Here is a 16,254-nt window from a genome sequence, read left to right on the forward strand (position 1 = left end):
CCATAGTGATGGGGTGAGGCAGGCGCTGGGGAACTCAGTGTTGTGGGGAGTCATGAAAGGACTAGCAAGGACACAACAAAGGTCAGGACCTGTGTCCAGGCAGAAATAACAGCTTGTTATGAGCTGTCACAAAATGTTAATATATATATATATTAAAGAAATGGCCATTTGTGTATATTTTCCCCTAGTGATAAATGATTTCTAACAACAGAACAAAATATATCACGGAGATGTATAAAAACGACAGCCTGCGCCCAGCTGGCTGCACCACAGACAGCATCAGCAGAGAAAGCCAGGTCACTGAAGCAAAAGGCTGGCAGGCCAGCCTGACGACTGCTTGGTTTGTCAAAGAAATTATTTGTCACGTTTACCAAACGTGACAAATGCCTGTGCCTTTAAGAGCCTTTAAATAGAACAGGGAACTAGATTACTGGTGATGAAAGACTCTTTTCTGAGCGGTAACCAAATGAAGATTGGTACAGCACCAGAGAACTGGAAACGGCTCCAAGTGTACCAAAGCACGGAATAGGGCAGGGCTGCGGCAAGCCCTCGCCCCATGAGATGCTCCCTGCTCTTTGTAAGCGGTTTGGGCTCCCGTGACTGTTTTCAGCTGCTTCCTGGTGTTACTTACCCTTGCCCAGCTGTGGGCATTTGAAATATTCCCTGCTAATTCCTCACACTGCAGACCAGCCTGACTCTTTGGCCTCCTGATGGTGAAAGTGTAGTTATGGGACTGTTTTGCTTTTTAAGGCAGGGTCTCTCTGTAGGCCTCGCTGTTCTAGAACTCATAATGACCAGGCTGGTCTTAAACCCACAGAGATTCGCCTGCCTCTACTTCCCAAATTCTGGGATTAAAGGCATTGGCCGTTAGTGGCTACAACCGAAGTGTGCTTATGTTTGGAGTTCAGTTTAAGGTTAATGAAATTCAAATTGTACAATCAAAATTCATAAATTTTACCGATTGGTCAGTGATTCGATAACTTCAGTGTTAGGGAATTGACGCTATGGTGAATCGGCTCACTTTAAAAACTTCCGCCACCAGGAGATTTGAGCTGTCACCACCCACACACAAAATGGCTTTAATTTATTTCCTGCTGGTGCCATTATGTGTGCGTTGGATGTGGAGGCTGTGGCAAGGAGGAAAAGTGGCGACAAAAGTCTAAGGGACTTGATCAGATGGCTGAGGTGGCTCAGCGGGTCAGAGCACATCTGTGCAAGTCTGACAGCCCAAGTTCAAGCCTTGGGTCCCACATAAAGGCAGGCGGTGGGAACCAATAACTCTGCAAAGCTGCCTTCTGTTCTACAAGCACAGCATAGCACATGCGTGCCCTCCCCACCGCCCCGTGCCGCACACACACATAAATAAAATATATATATTTAAGGGCCAGGTCCTGAGCAAATGAGTTGGCAATGTTCTCCACTTTTCTTTACAGAGAAAACAAACGACAGTAACAAAACCGAAACAGAACACTTACTTAGCATGCACAAGGCTCTGTGTTCCCAGCATGCATACACACACCACCCCCCAAACAACAACAACAACAACAACAAAGAACAAACAATTAAGCAACCTTTACAAGTCCAGTAAGAATTCAGATTCTATGAGAACAAGAGCTTCAAAGGAGCACAGGGCTTTCCAGACTCTGCCCACTGTCCAGTTACTGTGAGTTCAGTAGAGACATTTGGACGGAGAGGAGAACATGAGGTCACTTTAATGATGTGCCTTCTCTCGCTGTGGCCATCCTCTGGCGGTGCCATTACCCACTGGAGGCTCCCCGCATCCCTCCCTCGGGGACCTCCATTACCCATGGAGTTCCTTGCAGAGCAGCGAAGTCAGCTTCTTCAGGTGAGGGAGGTTGCTGGAGCCTGTCTTCAAAAAGTCAGCGTCCAGGGCGAGCTGAGTGCTCAAGTAATCCTGGATGGCTTTGAGATGTTCCTCTGGGAGCCTAAAAATCAAAAGGGAAGTGAAAATCCGCTTCATCTGTTCCAGCCACAGAGACGCTGACATGATGAGGATTTTGAGACATCTTTGGGCTGTCAGTGTGCCTGTGTGAAGAAGGTCCCTCAGGTGGGACTGCAGAGGCAGAGGAATAGACCAAAGCCAGCAAGAATAACTCTTGGGATGAGCACTTTTGGATACTATTGGAGGGAGATGACAGAGGGTGATAGGGCTGGGTGTGGGGGAATGGTTATTTTTTATTTATTTATTTTTTAGACAAAAAGCCTCCAAAACATACGGAGGGGGCAGTTTTCCATCTCCTCAGCTCATAGAGCTGAAATCCAATCCAAGTGTTGGAAGGACAATCCAGTCTAGAGGAAACAAGAGGTCTGACCCTCATACAGAGTCCAAATTCACAGTCAAAGGTGACCCAGGGCACTATAGTAATAGAGGGGTTGGGGTCACCCTGGGCCTCTATGGGAAAATCAATGTGTTATTGATTTTGTTTCCTTAGGGACTAGAGGTCAGGGAGGTGTGATAGGGTCTGCCGATGCAGTCCAGGTTGGTTTTGAACTCTTGATCTTCCTGCCTCAGCCTCCTTAGTGCTTGCACGTCCAGTTGACTTCACAAGTGTTGGAATTACAGACACAGACCACCATGCCTGGCTTCTCTGTGAGGGCTAGGATCGTGAGACCAGGCAGTGGATGTTCAGGTGGCCTGACTGTGCCTACCCACCAACCCCAAGCCCCTATTTGGCCTGGCCTTTTCAGTTAGGAAGTGATAGGGTCAAAGGGTAGGTGTTTGTGGCTGTGGATTTCCAACTCTGGGAACCAAGTTGTCTCCTTTCGATCAGGAGGCACTACCTGATCTCCCCACGTCCACCATCACATATACCAAGGAACCACATGCTTCTGGGCTCCAGCTCGTAGGAGCCAGCCTTTCCCCCAGCACCTGACATAGTTCTATGAATAATGTCTGTACCCTGCTGTGGAATAATCCTTTGGTACACTGTGAACATGTGTTGCTCTCATCGTCAATAAAGAGTTGACTGACCAATAGCTAGGCAGGAAAAGGCTAGGTGGGAGAGCCAAACTAAGAGCATGCTGGGAAGAAGGAGGGCAGAGTCACAAAGGGTCGCCAGGGGAAACAGGAGAGGAACATGTACATGTACATGAACATGTACATGAAAAAAGGTACTGTCACGTGTGAGGGCAGACGCCATGAATCCAGCCGCCAGGTCAGACATGCTGAATCTTTCCCGGTAAGCCACCACCTTGTGGTGCTACATACATTAATAGAAATGGGTTAATCAAGATATGAGAATTAGCCAAGAAGAGGCTACATATAATGGGCCAGGTGGTGTTTAAAAGAATACAATTTGTGTGTTGTCATTTAGGGGCATAAGCTAGGAATGCAGCCTGTAGCTCCTTACTACACACGTGGTAATTTAAGATGTAAGAATATGGGCTAATTTAAGATGTAAGGGCTAGTTGGTAACAAGTCTAAAGTATTGACCGAGCATTTACAATTAATAAGTCTCTGTGTGGTTATTTGGAAGCCAGCTGGCAGGACAGAGCTGACTGGGGGAACAGTTCTCTATGAGTGAAGTCATAAGTTCATGGCGCCATTCTGGGGCCCCACAGGAGCTGTGTGAGGAAAACTTGTGGATGGTCAGTCACATTGAATTTCCTGGGGTTCAGAGCTACTGTTTCTGAGATTAGGGTGTGTCTGTGGGATGGAGAGCATCCCCCTGCAGCTGACCGTGACAGGACGCAGTGCAGCAAGCAGGAGCAGCCTCGCAGAGATTTCCTGTGAGAAACACTCTAGGAGCGTGGGTGGCCGTGGTGTGGAGGTAGTGACCTTCTAAATGAAAAGCAATCTTGCACCTGCCAGGGCAGAAAGACCCAAAAGTTATAGATCTAAAAAATACTCCAAAACTTTTAAAAAAGTAAGCAAAGAAGGAGAAGAGACATTTTCCCTCACAAAGATGCGGATGAAGCGTTAGTGTACGAGGAGACTGTAAAATCTCACAGGAAAAATACAAAGATCCTGATCTGAAAAAAATGGGCTAAGGACAAAATGATTTTTTTTTTTTGGGGTTTTTAGAGGGAGACAGTCCTGACTAAACCTACAGAAGTTGTCTTTCAACTTTACTATTAATAAGAAGAATGAGAAGCCTGCTGCTCCCTACAGCCTGGGCTTGCATGCCGGGGTGCTCGATGCTGGGTACCAGGCACAGGCCAGCTTCCCGGAGGACCCTCCAGGTAGAAACTCACCCACTGGTGTCCATGCTCTGCAGTCGCTGAAACAGCGTCTCGGAGAGACTCGGCCGGGTGACCTCAGGGGCGCGAGGGTTCTCTAGTGGAAGAGGAGGGTCCTTGGCCTCGCAGGGCCCAGAAGACACAGGGATGTTTCTGGGAGGCAGCTCCGGCGGTGACATGACACTTTCTACCAGAACAGCAAAAACAAATGCCGTCTGTGAGGACACCGTGTAGACAGGCTTGCTGTGCATCTCCCTACAGCCCTGTGAGGCCCAGGCTACCATGTTCCACGTCCCAGTCTGTCCGGTTGCTCCTCTTCCTCCTCCCTACATCCATGCAGACTCCCTGATAGAGAGTCTGAAGCAGACCTGGTTTTATGACCCTTAGACCTGAACCCTGATAGAGAGCCTTCTGAAGCAGGCCTGGTTTCATGACCCTTAGACCTGGAGCCTCTCTGGCTGTGGTCTGTTCTACCTTGTTGCTCAGCAAAGACGTACTGTTATCAGTTGGCCCTGGGAAGCCCAGGGACATTGCAGGGTTGCTGGTCTTGCACAGACCAGTTGACAGATCAGCGTGGTAATTTGGTTCTCAGGGCTTATGGGCAGGAAATCAAGCCCGTGCAACCACTCGCTGTCTCAATTGCTCTCTCTCTCCCCGACTTCTGCCTCCTTTTCTCTCTATTCCCTCCAGCCTCAGGCCTCCTTTCCCTCAGAAACAAATTTATAAAATACGGGGTCCTCCCACTCAGAGACCCAACATATCAAACAAACAGCTTGACCTTGGGCTGAGAGATCAAGACCTTTGACAATTCCTTTCAAATATCTCTCATGTGCATGAAGGCCAAGGTCGCCAAACATTTAGGTTCAGGACTTCCTGCCCAAGACCCTCCTGACCCCTAATGGCTACCCTGGCTCCCAGGATAGCATTTCCTGAATGACAGGAACAGGAGGACTTATTTAGTGTATGTGCATGCCCCTTCCTCTCCCTCTCTCAGCTGTGGAAGACAGTTCTGATTCTATTTTGGAACCAGGAACTGCAGGCCCTTGAGAAGACCCAAGTCAAATCAGACACCTAGTCCAGGTGCTGGACGTCCCTTAGCTTTGGGTCTTGTGTGTGACAGGAGACTTGTTTGGGGGAGTGAAGTCAAGGTCAGGAAGGTGGGCTTGTCTCTGGAGCCGGAAGCATTGGGGTTTTGTTTCCGATGGCATCCCAGAGGCAGGGAAAGCTGAAGGAAACTGGGTGCATTGTCTGAGGGAAGTGAGAGCGTTGACGTGTGGGGGACATATCTATAGGACAAGATCAAGGCTGCCATGTGGCCTTCATGTGAGCTTTGGTTCCAGTTATACCACAGCTGCTGATCTCCAAAGGTTAGAGAGAGGGGACATGGCAGTCCCCATCAGCAAGCTCAGAACTGTGGTCATCTACGACATGCTTTCCCTGGCCCTCCTCTGCTGCTCTTGGCTGCCTTTTGGCAGGTAGTTTGAGCTGAACAGGCAGGAAATGGGGTTTTCCAAGGAGGCAGAAGGTTCGAGAAGAGTACAGGTGATCTCCAGGTAGCCCACTGTAGAAGAGGATGCCTCAAATGTGCCTGGCATAGTCTCACCAGGGCAAGGCAAACGCCAGACCTGGGACGTCAGCATTGCTGGTCTAAAGCCTTCCCCAGGGACATGCTGTCTAGCTGAGGGGCTCAAGAGGTTACTTGTGGTCTTCTGTTAGGCAAGGAACCTTTGAGATGAAAAGAAGGAGGGGCATCCATCTGCTGGAGGGATGTCTACATAACTGTCATTCCATGACTACTGGCTCCTTGTCCTGTGCTGCCCCCCACCCACTCTTGGGAACTCCCCCCCACACACACACACATATATTTTATTTTAGGAGCCTCTTTAGAGACGATAGGGTCTCACTATGTAGCCCAGGCTAGGCCAAACTCATGGTCCTCCTGCCTCAGCCTCCCGAATTTTGGGATTGCCGGTGGCATGACCCACCATGTTGTTTTCAATGATGGTATATGAAGAAGGAAACACTTTATCCATCTTCTCACTTAGGTGCAAGGGTGGCTTTCATTTTTACTACAATGACGGAACTGAAGGGAGTTTCATTTATGGAGTGTCTGCTGTGCACTGTGAGTGATGGTCATCTGGTCCTGTGACATGCTGAGGGACTGATATGTGTTACAGTCACCTAACCACTTTATTTATTTATTTGGTTTTTCGAGACAGGGTTTCTCTGTAGCTTTGGAGCCTGTCCTGGAACTAGCTCTTGTAGACCAGGCTGGTCTCGAACTCACAGAGATCTTCCTGCCTCTGCCTCCCGAGTGCTGGGATTAAAGGCTTGCACCACCACCACCTGGCATCACCTAATTGCTTTAAAGGGAAGCTTGTCATTCAGAGAGTCGAGGTCACCCAAAGCCACAAAGGCAAGAAGCCAGAGAGAGGAGTTCTGGTCCACACCTGACTTCGGAGCCCATGGTTCTCAGCCATCATTCCTGAGCTATACTCCCTTTCTGATCTGTGAGCAACTGTAAGACAAGACCGGCAGAGCCCTCCCCACCCTTGCCATCCTCTCCTTCTCTTCCTACCAGTGTCCTCTTCAGCCTCATCGATGGTGTCCTCTTCCTCCAGGGGCACAGGGTACTGCAGGTGGGTCACCAGCCCCATGTTCTCCTTCTTGTAAAACTCAATGAGCTGGTCCAGTTTGGTGAAGAACCTCATGGGGACACCTTCAGATGCCTGAGGACGGAGCACATTTTAACTTGAATGTCACCCAACCACAAGGGCCACCTGCAGCCGACACCCGAGAGACAGGGAGTGACCAAACTTCAGAAAAAGCTTCAGGCTCTCCACCCACACCACACATCCTGTAGCCAGTGGCTCCCAGCAGTCCTTTGCAAAGGGGCAAATCGGGGTATTTTTAAAACTACTTTTCTTTTCATCTGTTAATTATTTTTAAGTATTTTACTATACAAATATAGTATATTTTTATTAATGCCTAAATTAGGAAATTCAGATTTTCGAAAGAAATCAAAGGCCCACGAGTTCTATTTTTAATAGCTTAGGTGTGTATGTGGTGAGCAGAGCTATTTCTGCTCCCCCACCCCAGATCGTTTCTAAAAATTATTTTTTATTTTTGGTGTTGAACTCAGGTCCTCACACATGCAAAGCACAGCCCTACCACTAAGGGACACTTACAGGCACAGGCTGTTTGTGTATCAATTACCCATTCTTCCAGCAGTGGGGGCTGAACCCGGGTTTACACACACTAAGCGAGCATCCTACCACCATGCAGCATCTCCTATCGCTGCCCAGAGTGCTGGGATTACAGGTATGGGGCTCACTTGCAGTTGTTGCCTACCCTCTTTAACTTTATTTTGAGACAGAGTCTCTCTAAGTTATCCAGGTTGATCCTAAACTCATCCTTCTTCTGGCTCAACCCCCAGAGTAACTGGGATTAATAAGGACGCATGCCACCATACAAGGCTTGTCTGTGTACTTATTTAAGCTTTTGAACTGGGGTCTGGCTGTGTAGCACAAGGTAGCCTCAAACTTGCAACCATCCTCCTGCCTCAGACTCTCAGGTGCTTAAAATTCAAGCTTGTGCCACCATAACTGACTATTATTTTTAATGATAGGAAAATTTGCTCTTGTAATTTTTAAAATTTGTTTTAATTCTGTTTTTGTTTATTTGTTGAGATTGGGTTTCACTACACAGCCCTAGGTGGCCTGGAACTCAGAGATTTGTCTGTTTCTGCCTCCTGAGTGCTGGGATTAAAGGTGTGCACTGCTATGCCGGACTTAGCTACCTTTTTTAAAGATAAAATTATTTTATGTGTATGATGTTTTACCTCCATATATGTATGTGCACCATATGAGGACCATGCCCATGGTGGCCAGAAGAGGGCACCAGATCCCTCAGACTGGAGTTAGAGATCCTTGTGAGACCTCCCTGTGGGTGCTAGGAACTGAACCCTGGGTCCTCTACAAGAGGAACAATGCTTTTAACCACATGGCCATCTATCTAGTTCTTGATTATATTTGTTTTAATCTAAAGTCAGACACTGATCCAAGCAACACAGGAATCTTCACCACTTTGTGCCTCTGCTGTTGATGATGAAGGTGCCTCTGCGCTACTCTTCCAATACTCTGGGACCAGGACTCTCGTGTGTGTTGGTGGAAGAGGGAACTCCAGCAGGAAGCTCAAGGTCTTTTCTGAACAGCTAGCTCAGTCCCTACCAAGACGCCCTTGCATCCATCTTTCATCCACCACTAAGACAATATCCCTGTAGGCAGTCAGATTGGAGCAAGAGACGAAGATCCTGAAGGTAACGATGGGTACCACATACACCTCGTCTCTAATGGCTTTGAAAGGCTGGAGCTTTGTAGAGTCCCAGTTCCTCTACCTGGGCCTCCAAACACCAAGTGTCTGCCCATAGTCTGTCATTTTATTTTAAGATAGTGTCTTACATTGTAGTTCAGAATGGCCTCAAACTCATGACAATCCTCCTGCCTCAGCTACCTGGGTGTTGGGATTACAGGCATGAGCCACCATGTCCGACTGTCCCTATCATCTCAACAATGACTCTCACACCCATTTTCAGGTTTGGGAATCAGAGGTTAAATATCTCTTAAGGGGGGCTGCTCCTGCCTTCTTGCTGAAAGAGACACACTGCTTGTAATTGAGGCCAATAAGAAAATGGGTTTGGGGTGGAAGTCCTCACAGGAGGGCAAGCAGATGGTGGACTCAATCATTAGATTCCTATTGTTGACAGTTTGAGGGCTTCATTTAGGAGGCTTGGTAGGACATTGGCCTGGTGACATCAGGATCACAGGCGAATGTGACCAAATGAGGTATTTTGTAAACTTGATGAGATTAAGATTCACCATGGGTACAAGTCTTTGGGCTTACGTGGGTTAGGGTTATTGACGACCCTTCCTAACGTAGCATCCCATGGACTGATGACCAGGATTGAATAGAAAGGAGAAAGCAAAACTGACACCAGCATTCACCACTCTCTGCTTCCTGAGTGTGGGCACAGTGTGACTAGCTGCCTCTGTTTCTCCTGCTGTACCTTCCCTGTCACCCCATCGCGGTCGACTGTAAACCAAAGTAACCCCTTTCTTCCTCAAGTTGCTTCTTTTAGGCATGTTATCACAGCAATGAGACAAACAATTGATACAACTAGGAATCCCAGCTCTCAGACTTTTCTCTTATCCCGGGCTCGTGGGTCTTCCACACAATAGTGAGGACACAAGGTCTCGTGTGAGACTCGGCCCATACACATGGGCTCCCTGCCTCTCTCGGCTTCTTTCTTTCTCCAAGTGTACTTGTGTCCTCATGTGCACTGCACATAAAAATCTGTGTATATGTGTGTGTGTGTGTGTGTTTGTGTGTGTGTGTTGTATGGCTTAGACTGTTTAGTAAATCTGCAGAGAGCTTAGCAAAACCATTTGTTTATTCTTTTCATTAAATTCCCTTGTTCTCTCAAAGCCCCGCACTGCACAGTCTCCAGGAAGCTCTGTTAACCACCTGAGTGGCCCCGCTGAGATTTTCAGAATATTCTTTCAATGATTCAAATGCAAATAAGAATGGAATAGCAGAAATAATTTGATAAGATGTAAGACCTTTGAACTCAATTCCGTTAAAACAGTCGTAAGTATTGTGGTCTTGTCGGCAGGGCGCGCGGGGGTGGGGGGAGTGGGGGGGGTGGGGGGGGTTGTTACACCTAACAGATAGCATGCCACCAGGCATTTGGAAACAGTATAAAAATATTAAAGAAAATCGAGGTAGGCTGTGAATCTGGGAAAGGAGTCTTAGCGGGGTGTGTGGAGGGCCTGAGGACCGCATGTGTGAAAGCACATGTGATTTGGGGTTTTAGGAGGCACCCAAGCTGAGATGCAGAGCATTTTATGTAACAGAAGAGAGAGAGAGAGAGAGAGGAACTGGAATTATGCTACACTACTGAATTATAGACATAGTCAGTCCAAAAAAAAACAATGAAGGGTGAACAGGCTGAGAATTGATCAAGCAGAGAAACAGACAAGCTGAAAGGAAACCCAGGAGGGTGGAGGCAGAAGCTGGAAGCAGCTATAGAGGCTCTGAGAGCTGTCAGTCAAGACCACCTCTCTGGCCACTGCCTGAACGTGCACCAGTCATAGGGGTCAGGGAGCAGGGCCTGGCAGCCCAGGGTGGCTGACTGCCCAGGTGGCACAGACTTCCAGAAGATGGGGACTGCAGAGTTGAGTTCACACTTCAAGGATGGAGAAGCAGGCACCTCTGGGTGGATGCATATACCAGTTCATAATGGCATTCCTGGGGAGGGAGGCTTTTTTCCACCTGGGACAGTTTGGATTGGCTTTCCCCAGCTCATAGATTGGAAAGGTAATCCCCATATTTACATTTGGAGGTAAAGCCATTGGATGAGCGGGGCTCCATGATGGGATCAATGGCTCTTTGAGCAGAGAAAAAGCAAACTCACACTTGCTGTCTGGCCATCTGATGCCCTGTGCCATGTTGTAGTACAGCTCGAAGGCCCTCACCAGATAGGGGCTATCACTTTGCTCCTAGGCATCCCCACCTCCAGAACCGTGAGCCAAGTAAGCTGTAAGCCTTTATCTGCGTGTGTTTTGCTGGACCTTGTTCATACTAGGCAGATTCTCTGCCACTAAGCTACCTCCCCAGACTTTAAGCTTTATTCTTTATAAATGACCCCATCTGTGGTATGCAGTTGTTTGTGTACGTGTGCAGTGAATACGCACACATACAAATGCAACTGAAGAGACAGACGGGGCTGAGACAGGGAGGCGGAGATCCTAGGTGAACAGCCTGAGATCATTCAAGAGAAAAAGTGTCCTTGAGGAGGTCACAAGTCTACACTAAAAAGTAGATTTACTACTCAGCAGCCAGGGCCAGCTGAGAAGGCTTCCTAGTTCTAGCACCCAAAAGAATACACACCCTCCTAAGGGAAGCAAACCCCCGTAGGGTAAATTTCAATTGAAGGGGAGACCTGTTATAATACCACATGGGCCTGCAGGAAGCAGCCTGTTTCCTCACGCAGGAGATGGTGGAAGTATGGGTCTCAAGTTTCAAGGGGCACAGTTCAAAATACTGTCTTCGTTGGCATCTTCGTGTGTCTTGGCACTTGGTAATATGACTTATGGGTTCATAAAGATTCTCCATGAGGAATTTAGATTCAAAGCACATTCTAGAGAAATGTGGTCTAAGGCGGGAGTTGTAGAAGGCATGAGCCAGCTCACACAGGGGCAGACCTGGGAGTGGAGTCCATATAGGTGAGTACAAGCCTCTGTCCATACAGCACAGGAAATAGTAGCCTACCCATGGCATATCATTCTTCAGATGGGCTTAAAAGGCCCCGTGTCCAGGCAGGGTGGCCAGTGAGTGTCTGGCTCTGAGCGAAGGACAGCTATCACTGGGTGCAGCTTAATAAATCCCACTAAGTCTAAACCAACACTTGGGAGGGGGCTTCCAGATACAGAGTACTGACTGTAGGCCAGGAAAAGCCGTCATCTCCTTCTAATGAGACTAGAGGTCCCTTCCTCCATTAGATAGCACTCATATCTACCTGCCTGAGAGCCACCCCCACTCCAGGAGCCAGGTCTGCATATTACATCCAGATCAATCATACTGGCCACCTAAGCTACTGGCAATTACAGACTCTGTAGGGTTCAGAACTACAGGCAAGAATTTGGAGCCTGGAAGAACGGTGGAGGGACCGTGGTGGGTGGTCTTCATTGTGAACTGGACACAATCTAGAATGACCTAGGAAGAGAGCCTCAATGTGGAATTGTCTAGATCAGGTCAGCCTATGGTGTCTGGGGTGGAGAGGGGGCGGGCAGAAGAGGAGTACTCGCTAAACTTAAACTTAGTAGATTGGGAAGACCCAGCCCACTGTGGGCAGTACCATTCTCTAGCTTTGGGTCCTGTATTGTGAAAGATTAAGTGGAGAGCCTGAGCATAATATATACATGTATATATTAATTTCTCTCTGCTCAGGACTATGGGTGTGATTAGCTGTTTAAGTTCTTGTTGCTCTCTTTTCTTTTCTTTTTTTTTTCTTTTTGGATTTTTTGAGACAGGGTTTCTCAAACCCTGTGTAGCCAGGTTGTCCTGGAAATCACTCTGTAGACCAGGCTGGCCTTGAACTCAGAGATCTGCCTACCTCTGCCTCCTGAGTGCTGGGATTAAAAGCGTGTGCCACCATTGCCTGGTAAACTTTTTCAATATTTTAAAACATAAAATGTTGTCAAGAAAGTTGTCATAGGCATTAGTCGGAGTCCTAGCAAGAAGCAGGTGTCATATAAAACTGGAGTTTTGGGAGAGTTTGGTAGGTAGGTAGGGAAGTGGAGTCCCAGAGCTGCAGAGGGTAGCTGTTTACCCCCATCTCCAGGAGCTCCCAGGGGAAGGATAGTGTTAGAACCCAGAGAGAGCGCCCAACAGGAATAAAGGCCTCTGTGGAGGGGCCCACAGGACCTCACAGGGAGGGATCCAGGCTACAGGTCCTCCACCCTCACTCTAATTCTTCCCTGTCTTCTCACCCTTTTGCCCCTGGCTGGGGCTCCTACTGGCTTAACGCCATGGGAAGCAAGGGCAGTGAACAGACCTGAGTACAAACAGTAGATTCTCAGCATGTCAGCTCACAGGGGGAGGGCAGCACCTGTGTAGTGCATGGGAAAGGCGCCCAGATCAAGAAGGCCCTAATCATGGTTCCCCACCAGAAGAGGGGTGTGGCCCTGGATTCTTAAGGGCCAGGCTGCCTGCTGTTGTTCCTCATTCTGCAGTTACGGCCTTCCTTAAATGACACATGAAGTCATTTTGAAATAGAGAAGGAACTCCAAAGGTCTCGTGTTAGCCGTGTGTGCCTAACATTTCTGAGCTGTTTAGTGATCCATGTTCCCTCGCTCATGCTGCCCCTCAGGAAGGTGATACCCGTGAGATTCTTGCTCCATAGTGACTCTCCCCTTCTCCTTGCCAGGGACGAATCCCTTTCTTCTCTAACAGATCAACTAGACCATGCGGCAGGCAGCTTGCTTTAGAAAAACATGAAGACGGGATGTCTGATAAAAAGTATTTTGTCACGGTGTTGGGCAGGCACATACTGGTGGTACCCTTCCACTGGGCTCCATCTTCAGCCCCAAGCTTTTTCCACTTTAAAGAACCTGTACCTGGGATATCCCTGGCTTGAAGAAGACCTCTCTCTGGGATTTGCTTAATCAACAGACTAGGCAGGAATGTTCAGAATCACAAGAAAATGAGGTAAGGATTAGTTCTATTTGCAAAACAAAATGCAGTATATTCCCTTGCTTCCAGTATATTAATATGTCTATAAAGAGTATCCAGAAACAGCATTTCTATACGGTCTTTGTAGACAGCAACCCAAGAAGCCCAGTTCACTCTGTCTCGGATACAGTTTCAGTGTCTGCTTCTCCCACAAGCTGGCAAGAGCCTTGAGAAACCCAGCATGATAGCCCAAGTCTTTCTACAGGGGAAACTGGTTTCACACATAAGGACCCACCACTATTCTGAGATGCATCTACCCCATGATTGTCATTGAAAGAGGTGGAGGAAGCAGAGGAACTTGGACTGCCCACTGGACCTTGCAGGGAGAGATCTTGTTCTCCCACTTCTTGGCATCTGCATCTACCTGACAGGGATACTGTTAAAGTCAGGCACGGAGGTCTACCCCTCGGACTGGGGTGTCAGCAAGAGGAGGGTGCTCATGTCTTAAGGGCAGCAGCTGAAGGACAGCTGCTGTTCAGGCTGCACAGGCCTTTCCATAGTCAAACCTGGTGATGACTAAGAACACGCTCCGGGGAGGGGGAGGGCGGACAGCAGCCGGGAGGTCAGAGCCCTAGACGAGCTGAAACTTCCCAGGGGATAATTTTAATGTCAGCACTGTCTGCCATCTCTAAATGCAGAACTGAAATCAGATTGGGCACAGGGAGGAAGTCTGCCAGCCGCGAAGCAGGAAGTGTGGTGCTTCGGGTGGTCACTCCTGAAGGTTTGGGCAGCTTTTATTTTAGATGGAAAAGCCTACCCGGAGCTGGGCTGCAGGCCTGCCATGTCAGCACTCAGGAGGCAGTGGCGGGAAGATCAGGAATTCAAGGCCATTTTCCGCTACACAGCCAGTTTGAGGCCAGCCTTTCCAGTTACCATGGAGACTTTACAGATGATGAGAAGTATGAAGTGGAGAACCCAAACCAAACAAGAAGCTCTCTGCATGATTTCACGACCTCCGAGTGCTTGTTTCAGGTCCAAGGAGAAAGTCAGGAGAAAGGGTTTAGGAAGGAGGCGAGCATAAGTTTGTCTGCTGGGCAGAGGGGTGCTGCCTGTTGCTCTTATTATTTCTGCTCCTCAGCAAGGACCCTGGGTCTGCAGAAGTTGGAAAGATGGTGAAGTAGGGACAGGCATGGCTAGATTCAGTCCAGGCTTAGGAGTACTTCACGACTAGAACTCAGCAGAGCTGAGGGCAATGCAGGCTGTGGCGAGGGATGGAAAGCTTAGAGCTCAGCTGGCCTGGTCAGGCCTTTGTGTTCTGCTCTGAGCCGCTCAGCACATCAAGACACCAAGCCCTGCCATTTTCCTATGTGGTTATCACTGTGGCTAGGTCCCACCTTTTCCTGGGTCTCTCTCTTATCTCTGCAGCCATCAGGTGGTTTCCTCTCCCTCCCTTCTGCCTTCAGGATTCTTCTTTCTCAGTGTCTAGTTACCTCCTCTGCTTCAACCAAATGTCTTCCTGAGAATTACAGACCCAATAATGGGTGAAGAGAGAGGGGGGAGGGCATGGTTCTTTGGGTCTCTGGGGCTTTGGTAGCACTTGAACTTTTTAAAAAAGCAATTCGAAGTTTCTGGGAGTGTTTAGGAGCTGGAGTGTATATACAAGTGGTATAAATGGATTGATGTTTTAATTTTTATTTTTTGATACAAGGTCTCATATTATAGCCCAGACTTGAATTAAACTCATCATCCCCCAGCCTCAGCCTCCTGAGTGTGGAGGTGACAGGTGTTAACTGCCACAGCTGGCCTAGATGACATCAAGAGGTGACAGCAAGAGGGGATGCTGTACTTAATTAAATTAGGGAGGTTAGGTGGGAAGAAGGAGAAAGTGGCAGGGATGGGGAGCTGGTCTAGCTAGAACACTAATCTACCCAGGAAGCATGGCCATCTAGAGAGACTCGGGAGCCTGGGAAAAGTGGAGGTTGGGCTGAGAATAGTTTTGGAAGCTGCTTTGGAATTATAAGGCTTAGCATGGTACCTCTACAGGATATCCCCATTAGAAGACTGCTAACCCCCCCCCTCCCCACACACACACCACTACCACTGAGGACTTCACTCTGGAGCACAGGCTAGACTGGCACTCACTCCATAGCTTAGGCTGGCCCAGAGCTTGAGATCCTCCTGCCTCATCCTCCCAAGTACTGGGATTATAGGCCCAGGATTATAGGCCCAACTCCTCTTTCTATGAACGTGTTTTCAATGTTTTGCCTGTGAAGTAGCTAGGGTCAACTTCTGAGCTGAGGTCATGGAGATGGTCAAGACGCAGAAGGATACAGAGATAGTTGGACTGAAGACATAGTGGAGGTTGAGATAAGGAATTATCCCCAGCCGGAGAAGCCACTGGAGATGGTCAGGCCAATGAGGCAGCAGGGCAGGGGACCGGGTTCCACACCTGCTAGGAAACAAGCAGAAGAACGCAAGCCGGGCTAGGGAAGGAGCCACAGAGCAACTCTGTTGTTTTGGATTGGAATAGGATCAAACAGTGGGAATTCAGTGTGTGTGTGTGTGTGTGTGTGTGTGTGTGTGTGTGAAAGAAGGGTGTCAGGTGACCTCTTTTATCACTTTCTACTTACCCCCCCCTTTATTTTGACACAGAGATTCTCCCTGAACCTGGGGATCTTTTTTTTTTTTTCAGCTTTTCTGGAAGCCAGGAAGTCCATGAAACCTCTGTCTCTATCTACCTCAGAGCCAGGGGAACATGTGTGTGCAGGGATGTATGGCTCGTGGCCTGGGGGCTGTGATTGGAACGTTGGTGCTCATGATTGC

General features: G+C 48.4%; 1 protein-coding gene across 1 annotated transcript in view; it reads right to left on the reverse strand.

Moving 5' to 3' along the window:
- Positions 1-16,254, reverse strand: part of Inpp5d (inositol polyphosphate-5-phosphatase D) — a 112,004-nt gene that overhangs the window by 53,217 nt on the left and 42,533 nt on the right. Inside the window, exons 3-5 of the mRNA XM_041650784.1 lie at positions 6,779-6,929; positions 4,216-4,387; positions 1,806-1,946 (exon numbers count right to left, since the gene is read on the reverse strand). Coding sequence (XP_041506718.1) covers positions 1,806-1,946; positions 4,216-4,387; positions 6,779-6,929 — 464 coding nt within the window. The remainder of the gene's footprint in view (positions 1-1,805; positions 1,947-4,215; positions 4,388-6,778; positions 6,930-16,254) is intronic.

The sequence above is a fragment of the Microtus oregoni genome, unplaced genomic scaffold (assembly GCF_018167655.1).
Source record: "Microtus oregoni isolate MIOR12 unplaced genomic scaffold, Mior012 000004F_ref0000308, whole genome shotgun sequence".
Taxonomy (NCBI): Eukaryota; Metazoa; Chordata; class Mammalia; order Rodentia; family Cricetidae; genus Microtus; species Microtus oregoni.